General features: G+C 28.8%; 1 protein-coding gene across 4 annotated transcripts in view; it reads right to left on the bottom strand.

Moving 5' to 3' along the window:
- Window positions 1-714: 714 nt before the first annotated feature.
- The window catches only part of LOC118185077 (golgin subfamily A member 2-like), an 83,014-nt gene continuing 69,585 nt past the window's right edge, over window positions 715-14,143 (bottom strand). For all 4 annotated transcript variants that reach the window (XM_035354867.2, XM_035354869.2, XM_035354868.2 and 1 more), the window contains 3 exons: window positions 13,476-13,582; window positions 5,964-6,099; window positions 715-3,207 (listed from right to left, as the gene is read on the bottom strand). In XM_035354867.2, coding sequence (XP_035210758.1) covers window positions 2,987-3,207; window positions 5,964-6,099; window positions 13,476-13,582 — 464 coding nt within the window. In that variant the 3' untranslated portion in view covers window positions 715-2,986. The remainder of the gene's footprint in view (window positions 3,208-5,963; window positions 6,100-13,475; window positions 13,583-14,143) is intronic.

Genomic DNA, 14,143 nt, shown 5'->3' on the forward strand with positions numbered 1-14,143 from the left:
AACCACTCATGACAACATCTGTCAAGGTAGCCACACCATGTGCTTCTACAAGCAATCGATGCCCATCAGCTGCAGATTTCTTCAAATTAAAGAAAATCAAAAGTTTTCACAAATGACGCTCATTGGGTTCAAAATTAGACATTTTGCATGAAAAAATAAGATGCTGATAAAATACTGCTAATATTTCAAGGTTATGTTATTAGCAGATTTCCAATCTTACAATATGATGTTTAACATCAGACAATTTTAACCATTAACTCTGAAAATACTCCATGCTGACCCAATAATTAATTATGGAAGAAAAAAATGGTCCTCATTTACAAAATTAAACTGGTTTAAAGAATTGATAGAATTAACATTAAATCAAAATGAACTTCTTACGACTATATTGTAATGTCATACTTATCTATTATTAGTGCTAAATCACAATATCTGGCAACTCTGCTTACTAGCATTACGGGATCTATAACAAGTTTACAAATCTCTCATTTACAAAATATTTTGAGGGAAATTTTTTGTCTAAAATTTAAAAATATTTCGGTTACTTGAATGTTCGATAGTCAGGATTTACTGTATTTCCATCAGCAAATCATTTCCATAAAGATCTGCATTCAAGTTTTTTCACTTTTACATCATTAGTTAATCTTTTAAGCTTCACACAATTCCCTTATGGCTTATTCATTAGTTTTAGATCTTAAAAACACATAACATAAGTGCCTCAAAAAGCAGTTTATCTAAATAAATCTCTTTATATTTACAAGCAAGAAATACATATATATTTCAGAACAAGACATGTACATTTAACCCTATACATAATTTTAACACAGAAAAGCAACTAAAATATATATAAATGAAATTAACAAATATTTTTCTTCTATCATTTATATGGCATTCATAAATTGCACCCTAGATGGAAAATGTAAGAACTCTATAACAACATATTAAAATTTCAAAGTTAATACGATGCATTAAAATGGCACATTTTTCAAAGAAATATTTTTCAGTGCGACAGAAAAAAATTAAACCTACAGACAGCAGTAATTATTCCAACTGCAATTTAATTTTATGGAAGATTTGTTATTAAATGAAAAAAGAAAATTATAATACCAGGTTTGTCTTCTATATAAAAGTTCAGTCATGCTAACATAACCTAATTTTTCGAACTTATGAGCAAGTACAGGTAATGAGGAAGTCCAAGTTTTGTCAAAATGAATATCAACAATAACACTCTGGTCAAGATGTTAAGAAAACACCTTTACGAAGGGTTTGCAACTTAGACTATGTTACAGTAAAGTTATAAAAGTAGTACATGAAAATATCACAATTCAAGGCCCCAATCCAGTATTTTGCATCCATATCCAAAAAAGAAAAAGACTAGAAGGATGCAATAAATATAGCCTGCAGTTACATACCTGTCATTTTCAGAATGGGCTAGCAAATACTACTAAAGAATTTTTTAATCCAAAAAATACTAAATTTTAGTGCATTCCAATTAGTCAGTTTATACATTATATGATTATAACTAACTTTAAGAGCAATGATTTAGAAAACAGATGGGAATTATAATTTTTTGATAAAAATGAAGGCTTAAATTTATAAATTAGGCTTTTTCATTTTAAAATGCATCTTCCCTCTAACATTACCTTACTCTGAAAAATGATTACTAATTATTAAGCTAAAATGATTAATTATTAATTACTAAGCTAAAATGATTAATTATTCTTTTTGCATCTGCAATTCACATATCACAATATTTTTTTCTCTCCAGCATTTCAAATTATTTTGACTACTGTTCAAGTTAAATTATTTTTTTAAACTATTTTTAATTTTTCACAGAATTATAAGCATTTTAAATTAAAAAGTTATTCTAATATTTCAATGCAGGAAACATTATAATCATCAAGACCAACAAATTAGGCTATGTCCAAAATATTCAAGTGTCAATGGCAGTATTGCACTAATAAATAACCTTAAAGTAATATTTATTTCAATACAAAATTTAGCAATAGAATCTTCAGTTTTGATTTTTTTCAAGAATATGCATTCGAGGGAAAAAACTATTCTTTCTTATATTATTAAACACAGAATACTGCATTTTGTTTAAATTATTTATGTATTTTTTTAATACTGGTCGCTCTATTTATTGCTTTATGTATCAAAATATATGTTTCGTGTACTGCTAGCTAAATATTATTCTCATGGAATAATAGCTTTGAAAAATGTTTCAAAAAATGTATTATTTTGCTGTAATTAACTTAACCCCTCTCCATTAGTTTTCAATTTAAATATGCATAATTTTACTACCTCAGTTATACAAATATGAAATTAAAGGAAAGCAGAATAATTTTTATTTCGTCTCTCTTTTAATGTGAATGGATTGTTTTTTCTTAATAAAAGCTTATATATATATATTTAAATAAGAGAAATTAAAATGAAATTTTAAAACTATCACATATGAGCCCTATTCAAAATTTTGTTGATCTGGCATATTATAAAATAATCATTAACTGCTTCCAAAAATCTGAACCACTGGAACATAACAGAGATTCTTTTTCTCTTACTGGCCTGCAAATTTCCCTGAAAGCATTACAGCACAAACTTTTGGAAATACAATCAGTTTTAAACAATTCTTTATAAAATAGTGAAAATACAAATTATCTGCATCAAAAAGTACAAAATCTTTTGCTATTAAATGGAATGCATTTTGTAATTTTATTTTCAATTTATATAAAAAAAAAATAATATAATTAGACTGTTAATAGTAGAGGAAAAGAACAGCTTAACAAACAGGTAGCATTCTTTGTTCAAATTAATATCTACAATATAACTTATATACATCTTAATTTCATTTTCCTCTACTATTAAAAGTGCCATTCTTGACAGATGCAACAAGGCTTTAGATGGACTACAGGTGCAGTGCAGCCTAATTTAGGCACACTTCAACCATAGTTAGTCAGTTTAGTCTATTTTGAAACATTCCTAGAATTTATACAGTGATTAATCGACCAGAACAAACAGGACAAGGATGAAAATTGTCCAACACTGGCTTTTCCACCAAATTAGTAGTTTCTATTTCTGTAAGAAGTTCCATTATCTTTTTAGCTGTAGCTTCAGGTTTCTTAGTTACTTCAACATCTGTTGATCCACTAGTGTAATCAACACTTGACTCTCTTTCATTCTGATTTTGACCATCAATTTGGTCAGGATCTAAACAGAAATATGGAAATGAAAATACATCACCTACCAAAATAAGCAAACAATAACTGAAGCAAAAATATACAAATAAAAAAATTATGCTAGGGAACCACAATTAACATTATTTCATTTGACATTGTATGCTACATACAATTTCCAGAATATCACACATTTCAAATTCTAAACGTTTTATCGTTCTCGATTTATACAAATTATTGCATTCCAATGGTACTGGTGCAATCATATACATCATATTTCCTATGTATCTACTCCCCCAGCTTTTTAGTATCAGATTCTGAAATTATTAAAAATATTCACAGTATTTTCCCCTTCCTTAGTTCAGAGAAAAGCTCCTCTAAAGTTTAAAATGGGTTTGCCCCTGTATGGTTATTTTCATTTAACTAATAAAAATTATAATTATTATTAAAAAAAAAAAAAAAAAAAAAACACCTCACACAAACTAGTTGTAAAGGTCATTCTGAAGCTTTTCCTTTTAACTGTTTAACTTTAGAACTGAAGCATCACAGTAAAGCAAACACAAACTAACATTCAATCTACATTTTTGTCAAGTCAGCTAACATTCATCATTTCTAATTATTTAAGGATGATTTAAGGCTAAGGAGTAGCAGAGACAACAATAAGAATGGGCAAAATTCAAATTACGGGGAAGTAGAAATGAGAATATCTTATTAGATATTGCAATATCAATTTTAGTATGTATTCTTGGAATGTAGGATTCTTTTAAAGAAATAATATTGTGATAGTTACATGTATTTTATACATGACTATAACCTGTATTTAATATATACCTGTAGTTTATACATGACTAGATTGAATGTCAGTTTTAATTTCTTATGTTCTTACGGCAACCGTGTCCTTCAGAAATTAAATTGTTTGCATAATTCACCCCCCCTCGATTTTCAAGCAATAAAATTAGAAACAAAGGGGGATTTGAAACAGAGTGAAAAAAATCTTTCCTTGAATATAAAAAAATTTTATGCACTAATTGTGCATTAAAAATGCGAAATTTCTGTAAATATTTTTATGCTTTTAGTTTTTTTTTCATTATGCAGTAGATGGCACCAAGGAAGATTTAGCAATGTAATGGCATTTTTTGATATCATGATACCAAATCGCTCCTGATTATTGGTTCTGTTATAAATCAGACATAAGACATAGCTGACCAAGTTTGTGAGATTGTTTGCTGTTTGCAAAACAATGGGATTCTAACATAGGAACATTTATAGTCTACGTCAGTAGTCTTGAACTGGCAGCCGTGAATGCATTTCTTGTAAATTAATTAGCATTATTATGACAAGAAATTGAAGAATATTTTAAGATTTTAATGATTTGGAGGCCACATTTATATTACTTTTAGCATGATTAAAAATTAATGTGTTTAAATGCTCCCAAAATAATCTATAAATGGAAGCTAATTAATTTAAACTCTAACCTAAATTTTTTCAAATATTTGAAGGCAGAGATCTGATTAATTTCTTCCATACTTGTCAAAAGATCCCCCCACAGCTTCAGTTACAAATTGCAACAAGAATAATCCTTTGTTTGGCGGTACCAGTGAACAAACAGTCTGGCTTTTCTCCAATTAAAAGCTAATAAATCTAGAAAAGAACTAGATTGACCGATAAGCATCTACAATTTGCGACAAAGATAGTTTCTAGTAATTAGTAATTTTTCTCTGAGTTACAAATTTTAGCAAAATAAAAATGCCATGAGGTGCTGTAACTGAAAACCATACTAAGAAAAAAAAAAAAAAAAAAAAGAAGTTTATAATTATTTCCACATAAATATATATATTTTTTTCTGTATATGTCTAAGAAAATTTTAATGACAAAAAGAAAGAGAATAAGTTTTCATTATTTATTCTCAAGTTTTGCCCCATTTGGAGAGCTTTCACATAATCTGTTCACTTTTAGTTTAACATAAAAGTTGTATTTAGTGGTTTATTCAATATATTAGAATTATTTGAAATGTCAGTCTGAAAATTAAATGGTTAGCTGTCACTATTCTGGAATTACAAAGTGTAATTATCATAAATTTCTTGCAGACACAAACTTCAAAATTTAATAAATTTTTTAAAGCACTTTTGAATGTGTGTGGGGATTTGGCCTGTCAGCTATTTCCATATTATGCATACAGCCTACATGCAATTTAAGACCACTAGGTCTACATTGTATTTTATAATGAAATTAAAGGAAACTACAACTTTTAACTCCCAATAACAATGAAATAAGTTTTAAAAAACCTAAGTAATAATGGCATAAGAATAACTGGTACATTTTAGTAATGATGATGAATTTCATGCAAAATGGGATAATTCGGAAAAAATTTAATTTACACTAGTATCAGTTTGTGGAATTCCAATCTTCCACAAAATATTGTATATTTATTATGTTTATCAAGTTATGTTCCAATGTTTATTAGTTAAACAGTAGTAAAACTGAAATTATAAACATTTAGGAATTTTTGTTTTGAAATAACTTTCAGAATTGGGACTATATGTTTCAAAATTGTTAATTACTCATAACATCTAAATTCCAGAATGCAAATGATTATGTATGAATTTTCTTTTCAAAGAAAATGTAAATACTTGATCTCAAATTCACCATACATTAGCATTGCCTATAATCATTTATATCATCATGAGTTTTATCTATCCAATTTATATAAACCAAACATCTACATATTGATTATTCAGTTTCAGGATAAATGATAAAAATAGATTTGAAATTTAAATTATAAATACTCACTCTGAATTTTCCTTTCCTCTAGCTCTGGTATCTGAATCAACTCTAAATTCTTGTCCAGTGGAGATGTCTGTGTTTGGAACTGTTTTCTTTCTTCCAACAGTTTCATCACAAGATTTTGCAGTTGTCCCAGTTTTGCCTAATCATATTTAAGAACAAGGGGTAAAATAGATGATTTTAAAACAGAGATAGTAATAAGTATAAACACAGAATGAAAATCATCTCGTTTTCAGCAAAATAATACTGAAAATTAATACATATGTATTAATACATCTATATACATTTATGTAATTTATTGTATGCATTATATATACACACACACAAACAAAAATACATTTGTGTAACAAGTGTTAAATAATGTAAAAAAAAGAATGATGTATACAATAATATTTCACAAGTTAATTATTAAAAAATGGAGATACTGTATTTGATAAATTTTAAAACACCTGAATCTTTAATAACTAGTTGATCCTAATATAAATGGTAATCTAAAGATGTCTAGATTATTCCTTCAATGCATCTACTTATAAATACACTTAAAAGCTATATAAAGAAGTTCTACAGTTAATTTCCAATTTCATCATAACAAGTTCAATGTACTCATTAGGTGCTACTTTTTAAAATACATGTTGAATAATATCAGTAAATGTTTTCCAGCATTTTGGGCATTTAAGTTCCTACATGTTTTAAGACAATACAGTCAAAAGTCGTTAATTTGGACACCCATAATCAGGAATGATCTATAATCCGGACCTCAAAGCTACAAACTTTCTGCGCATGTGTCAAACGGCTGTGCATAACATGTTTACACATGCCCGTTTAATGTATAATGAACGATTAAATTATCTAATTATCTATTTCAGTTAATGTTGCAGATTGCGTTGTTCCTTAATCTTCAAATTGGATCCGGCTTATTATTTTTTGCAGACTGTTAAAGCAATTTTATAAATGTAAGCTTGAACTTTTGATTTCTCAAATAGAATTTCTGATGCTGGAGCTCCCAAAGGATCTACAAAGCGAAAGTATGTTTCCATGTCCATCAAACAAAAAGTAGAATTGCTGCAAAAAATGGATAAAGGCATATCCTTTGTTTATCTAACTATTCCGAAATCTGTTTATCAATTTCACGCTGCTCTGCGGCTGTTATATATGTAACTGTAACTGTATCTATTATCTTTAATCATAACTGTAATATAGAATAGTAGATGAGTAATGTAGAATAAACGATATTTGTGTACATCTTGTAATCATCACTGAGCACGTACCCAACACACGTATAAAATACAACACATGGCGCAGCTTGTGTTGATTAAAAAAGAAAATCTTTTTTGAAGAACCATGCAGCCTCCGTAAAGATGTTCTAAACAAAAACATCATGGGAAGTTGTTTACTGTGAAATCGAAAAAGTGAGTTGTTTATTTTTATTGGAAGTGGCTAAAAATATGTATATATAAACTATTTAAAGTCCTAAATTAAATATGGATGGATTAAAGCCACCAAGTAATCTAAGTTTCGAAGGAAATTTAAGCGAAAATTGGAAGAAATGGAAAAAAAAATTCCAAATTTATATGTTAGCGTCTGGTGGTATTACTAAATCACCTGAAATTAAAGTAGCTATTTTATTGCATATAATTGGTGAAGAAGCACTTGAAAAATTTAATACTTTTAATTTAAGTGAAGAAGATAAGAAGGATGTTGGCAAAGTAATTGAAGCTCTCGAAAATTTTTGCATACCGAAAGCAAACAAAAGTGTTGATAGACATATATTTTTCTGTCGAACACAACATGTAGGTGAATGGTTTGATGATTTCTTAACCGATTTAAAGAAATTAAGTAGCAACTGTGGATTTGCAGAATTAAAAGATAGTTTAATAAGGGATAGAATAGTAAGTGGAATTCTAAATAAAAATCTCAAAGATAGATTATTAAGGGAAGATCAGTTAACATTGGAGAAATGTATTAAAATGTGTAAAGCTTCTGAATTAGCAGAACTTCAGCTGAAAACTTTAACTGAAGAAAATAAAATAGAAGCTATCAAACGTAATAAATTTCGACCTTCAGAGGAAAAAAGTCAGCCTTGTAAGAAAGACTATCATGTAAAACAAAAGCAACAAAGTACTAAATCTTCTTCAAACTATCAAGGAAATAAGTACAATAATCCAAAACCATGTAGAAAATGTGGAACTTTTCATAAGTTATACAACTGTCCTGCTTATAATAAGATTTGCTTGTACTGTAAAAAGAAAAATCACTTTTCTAAAATGTGCACTTATAAAAATGTTAATGTTGTACAGAATAATTTAGAGCATGAGTTACATAATAATGGTAATGAATATGTTTTAGGGTCAGTAGAAGATATAAATCCATTTTCTAAAAATAAAACCGAATGGTTTGGAAAACTAAAAGTAAACATATCTAAATATTTATTTGTTAAGTTGGATACTGGAGCTCAGTGTAATGTGCTACCATTGCCTAAATTTAAACAATTAAATTTAAGAGAGAAATGTTTGACTAAATCAAAAGTCACTTTAAATAATTACAATGGTACTACAATTGATGTAGTTGGAAAATGTAAATTATTCTGTGAAACATCGAAAGGGGACAAGGATGAAATAGAATTTCAAGTTGTAGCATGTGATAAAACTGTTCCAGCTATTTTAGGTTTACCTACATTGCAAAAATTAAACCTAATACAAAGGATTTGTACAGTAAATCCTGATTCTAATGAAAAGTTACCAGAACTTTTAAAAGGATATCAAGATTTGTTTAAAGGAACTGGGAATTTAACTGGATATACATATCATATTAAATTAAAACCAGGAGCTGTTTCCCTGTAGGAAAATTCCACTTAGCTTATTAAATCCATTAAAAAAGGAATTAGCAAGAATGGAAAAAGATGGTATTATAAAGAAAGTTAACCAACCAACAGAATTCGTGAATTCATTAGTGGTAGTAAGGAAAAAGGATGGAAATTTAAGAGTGTGTTTAGATCCTCAGCACCTTAACCAAAATATACTGAGAGAACATTATCACATACCAACCTTTGAAGAAATTTCATCTCAAATAACAAATGCAAAGGTCTTTAGTATTTTAGATGCAAACAAAGCATTTTGGCAAATTAAACTGTCAGATTCAACTTGCGAATTTACTACATTTAACACTCCGTTTGGTAGATATTGTTTTTTAAGGTTGCCATATGGATTGAGTTCATCACCAGAAGTTTTCCACAGAAGTTTTTCTGAAATTTTTAGTGATTTAGAAGGAGTTCAAATATATATAGATGACTTATTAGTTTGGGGTAAAGATAAAAAAGAACATGATTCAAGATTAAAGAAGTTGTTGGACAGAGCCAGAGAAAAGAATGTTAAATTTAATTTAAATAAATGTAAATTTGGGCTGAATGAAGTGAAATATATGGGACATATATTTTCTAAAGATGGTTTAAAACCAGATGAAGAAAAAATTAAGGCTATTCTAGATATAAAACCACCAAAAAATGTGAAAGAATTAGAAGCTTTCCTAGGAATGATTATATATGTTTCTAGATTTATACCTAATGTATCAGAATTGACATCATGTTTAAGAGATTTGTTGAAAAAACAAGTTATCTGGAACTGGAATGCAACACATGAAAAAGCATTTAGAAGACTAAAAGATGTCTTGGTAAATAAACCAGTTTTACAGTATTATGACATAAACATGCCAGTAGTTTTATCTGTAGATGCATCTCAAGAAGGACTAGGAGCAGTCTTACTGCAGAATAATTTACCAGTGGCATATGCATCTAAGGCATTAACAGATACACAGAAGAATTATGCTCAAATTGAAAAGGAAACTTTAGCTATTGTATTTGCGTGTGAGAAATTTCATTAGTATATATTTGGAAAAAATATTACTGTGGAAAGTGATCATAAACCACTGGAATCAATTTTTAAAAAGCCATTAAATAAATGCCCTGTAAGACTACAAAGAATGCATATAAGATTACAGCCATATCAGTTTGAGATAAAATATAAAACAGGAAAAGAACTTTTTATAGCAGATGCATTATCAAGATCATTCACTGATGAAGGATCTGATTTCTTTGAAGGAGATACAGAAGCTCATGTGGGACTGGTTGTAGAATGTATACCAATGTCTAATGGTAAAATGGAAGTTTTTCAACTGGAAACAGAAAAAGATGAAGAACTACAAGTTTTAAGAAAATTAATTAAAACTGGATGACCAGATGAAAAATGTATGGTTCCAGAATTAGCAAAACCATATTTTAACTTCAGAGAAGAACTATCAGAAGCAAATGGATTAATATTTAAAAATTCCTGTGTTGTTGTACCAAGAAGTTTACGAAAAGATATGTTAAGCAGAATTCATTATGGTCATTTAGGAGTAGTAAAATGCAAGATCAAAGCAAGAGAAATATTATATTGGTCAGGAATGTCCAAAGAAATTGAAGATTTGGTACTGAATTGTCAAACATGTTTAAGTTTACAAAAAGCTAATACTTAAAGAACCAATGATATCTAAAGAAATACCTAATGGTCCATGGGAAGTATTGGGAACAGACCTCTTTTACTTTCAAGGAAGGGATTATCTAATAGTTATAGATTATTTTAGCAAATATGTTGAAATTGGACATTTGGAAGATTTGCCAAGTGTAGCAGTGATAAAGCAATTGAAATCAATTTTTGCAAGACATGGTATTCCGAAAATAGTATATTCGGATAATGGTCCACAATATAATTGCAGGAAATATATAAAGATTTTGCAAGAAGATGGAATTTTGAAACCAGAACTTCAAGTCCAAAATACCCACAGTCTAATGGAATGGTTGAAAGACATATTCAAACTTTCAAGCGAATGTTAGAAAAAGCTGTAGTTGACAACAAGGATCCATATTTAGTTTTACTGGAATATTGTAACTCTCCTATTTCAGATGAAATTAAGTCACCTTCAGAATTGATGTTTGGAAGAAAAGTAAATGGATTGATGCATATAAAAGAGAATTTTGTCCAAGCTAAACAATATGAAGACCATAAACAACATTTACTGAAGAGACAAACCTTACAAAAAAGTTATTATGATAGGAATGCAAGACCATTAAAACCACTGAAAACAGGAGATCATGTTTACATAAAAGAGAAAGGGAAAAAACTAAATGAAAGAGGGAAAATTATAGAAGAAGCAGAAAGACCACGTTCATATAGGATTATAAGAACAAATGGAAGAATTGTAGAAAGGAACAGAAGAGACCTTCTTAAAGGAACTAATCAGGAAGAGTTTGCAATACAAAACAACTATGAGAATGAAGTTATAGATGAACCCGAGATACATGAAAATAGTAGGAGCACTACAAATTTAGATGTGCCTGTAAGTCCTTCAAAATCTAACAGAAGTGTTGTGTCACTAAATAGTGAAAGAGGTATAGTATCATCAAATTTTTCAAATGGACATAACTATGTCACTCGATCTGGTAGGACTGTTAAGAAACCTTATTATTTAAAAGAATATGTTTAATTTTACTACTATTATTATTTTTTATAAAAAAGGGAGATGTTATATATGTAACTGTAACTGTATCTATTATCTTTAATCATAACTGTAATATAGAATAGTAGATGAGTAATGTAGAATAAATGATGTTTGTGTACATCTTGTAATCATCACTGAGCACGTACCCAACACATATAAAATACAACACAGCGGCAGGGGGGAGGGGAAACGCCGTGGCGCGCAATGAATTGGAAGTTGATCTGTCAGCACTATCCTTATCTTCAGGGCAGATGTTTTTATTTTATTTGGCTTATAATTCCTTACTAAATGTAGCATTTCATCTCGATATACTCCGTGTTTGATATGATTTAAATGAAATTCCTCGTCATTATAATTCGCTTCCGATAGTGAAGAAAGTGACACAGAGGTTATTGTAAACAAAAAAATTTCGATTGACAAATTAGTCGGTATTCTCTACACAGCAATTATAGGACTTGAACAGCGGAACTTTGTAACTGAACAAGAGATTATGTCTGTTTATAGAATTAAAGAGAAAGTATTATCACATAAAACGAAGCAACTTAAACAACTTACATTGAAATAAATGTTTAATAAAGTAAACAAATAAATATTAAGCTTCTTTTTTTGTAAATTTTGATACCCTTTAGATCATAATTGTTCTTTATTTCATAAATTACAGTTTCATATTTTTAATTTTATAATTTCTGCATGCCATCTTACCAGATTTAAACTGATGATCTATAATCCGGAAAAATCGATAATTCGGAATCGCCAAAGTCCTGACGAGTCCGGATTAACGACTTTTGACTGTATATATATATATATAACTTATTTCACATTTTGTAAGATTTCCAGACAATATCTGCAATGATATTACAGTGATGCAATGGGAAGAGGAGCAATGCACTCCAAGAATATTTTTTGGGAGGAAGCATTTTTCATATGAAATATTATTTTAGAGAGCTTAGTCTCATGGATCACCAAGGCAGGTGAAGAATAATGAGATTCTGAAATATCATATGAAACTGAGAAGAAAAGTAATTTTTACACTATTATGTATTCAAAGAAATTGCTTTAAGTTTCAAAAGCAACATATTCTTGCTGTACTTTCTTTATTTCATCAAACCATTGCCAGGGGGAAAAAAAATATAGAAGAACATTCTTTCTGAACTTTTGCAGTTTACTCTAAAACACAACCTTTAGCACAAACTTGCAAATACTTGTTGTAAAGAAATATTTAAGACTAAATATATATTTTGTATTTAAGAAATCTTCCTAGACTGCCTACATAACAGCAAATGGAGCAAATAAGTAAACCTCTACAATGCCAACAATTCTGGTTATACCATTACAGCTGCCACCTGTTACTTCCTATGACTAAGACTTTCCTATCACTGGTGGTATCCAACTGAAATCCCATTAGCACATCAATCCTCAGTTACAATTAAAGGCATCATGATAGAAAATAGACTAACTATTTACAAAAGTCAGCTCATTTGTAAGTTAATTAAAATTACTTTCAAATGGTGCCTGCATTCTCCTAACTAACATGAAATTCTTAGCATATAATAAAAATAAAATCATTTATTTCTCTTATCCTTTTTAAATGGTCTGGATTATATTATTCTATAGTTTCAGCATAAAAAAAATGTAGACCTGTTAATATAGTATACCCTCTTCACAATAAGGAAAATTTAAAGATGCAAAAACAAATCCTTCCTGTAATTACTCTTGTGTTTTCTAATGAACTTTCTAAACTGCTTCTAAATTAATTTTTGAAGTATTGTATATTTTTTTGTAATGGTGAAGTATTGTATATTTTTTTGTAATGGTGAACAATCCCTCCCACTAAAAGTAGTCTAGAGTTCAATAAAATATGAGATGGTACTCATTAAATAAGAGGCTGAAGTGCTATTTATTTAAATAAACAATTTTACACATTAATTTTTACTTACTATTTATAAAGTACTTTAAGACTACATATATTGTTAGGTAAATACTAACCTTTAAATCCTCTCTATCTCTTGCGAGCTGAGCTATATATTCATCTTTTTCTGAAGCTCTCTTTCGCATTAGGCCTCTCTGTATCTGATACAAGGCAATATAATCACCTGCCCCCAAAAAGTTGAAAATAAGAATAATTTAATAATGTGTTAATCATGTTTAACATTTCATTTTCTGCGGAGAACAGCAATGTATAAAAGATTTAAATTCGGCAGACATAGTGAGAGAATTTAAGTTTACTACAGAACAATAATAGTAAATTATAATACTGTAAAATAATATCACAGAGCTATGTATAAATTATAAAAAAATAACATGGTTAAGAATATACAAGAGACATGAATTCAGACTTGGGCATTGAGCAGCAATGAATATACCACACATAAAAACAATACATAACTTTATTTTAAAAGAAAGTCAGAATTTGCTGTTTTTCACAGAAACATTCTATCATACCGATAAACTTTTTTTTTTTTTTTTGTATGTGTATGGCATATGTCAAAGCAAGATTCGATGCACAATCAAATATTGCAATCTACTGTAAGTATAATAATATATCAAATACAACAATCTACTGAATATATATATATGTAAATATAGTTTTGTGAAAACAGCATAGCTCTTTGGGCATTTACTTGTTACTCAATACGATAACATTACTCAAAATT

This window comes from Stegodyphus dumicola, chromosome 10 (assembly GCF_044657685.1).
Source record: "Stegodyphus dumicola isolate Sdum_Otavi_A_Nest chromosome 10, ASM4465768v1".
NCBI lineage: Eukaryota > Metazoa > Arthropoda > Arachnida > Araneae > Eresidae > Stegodyphus > Stegodyphus dumicola.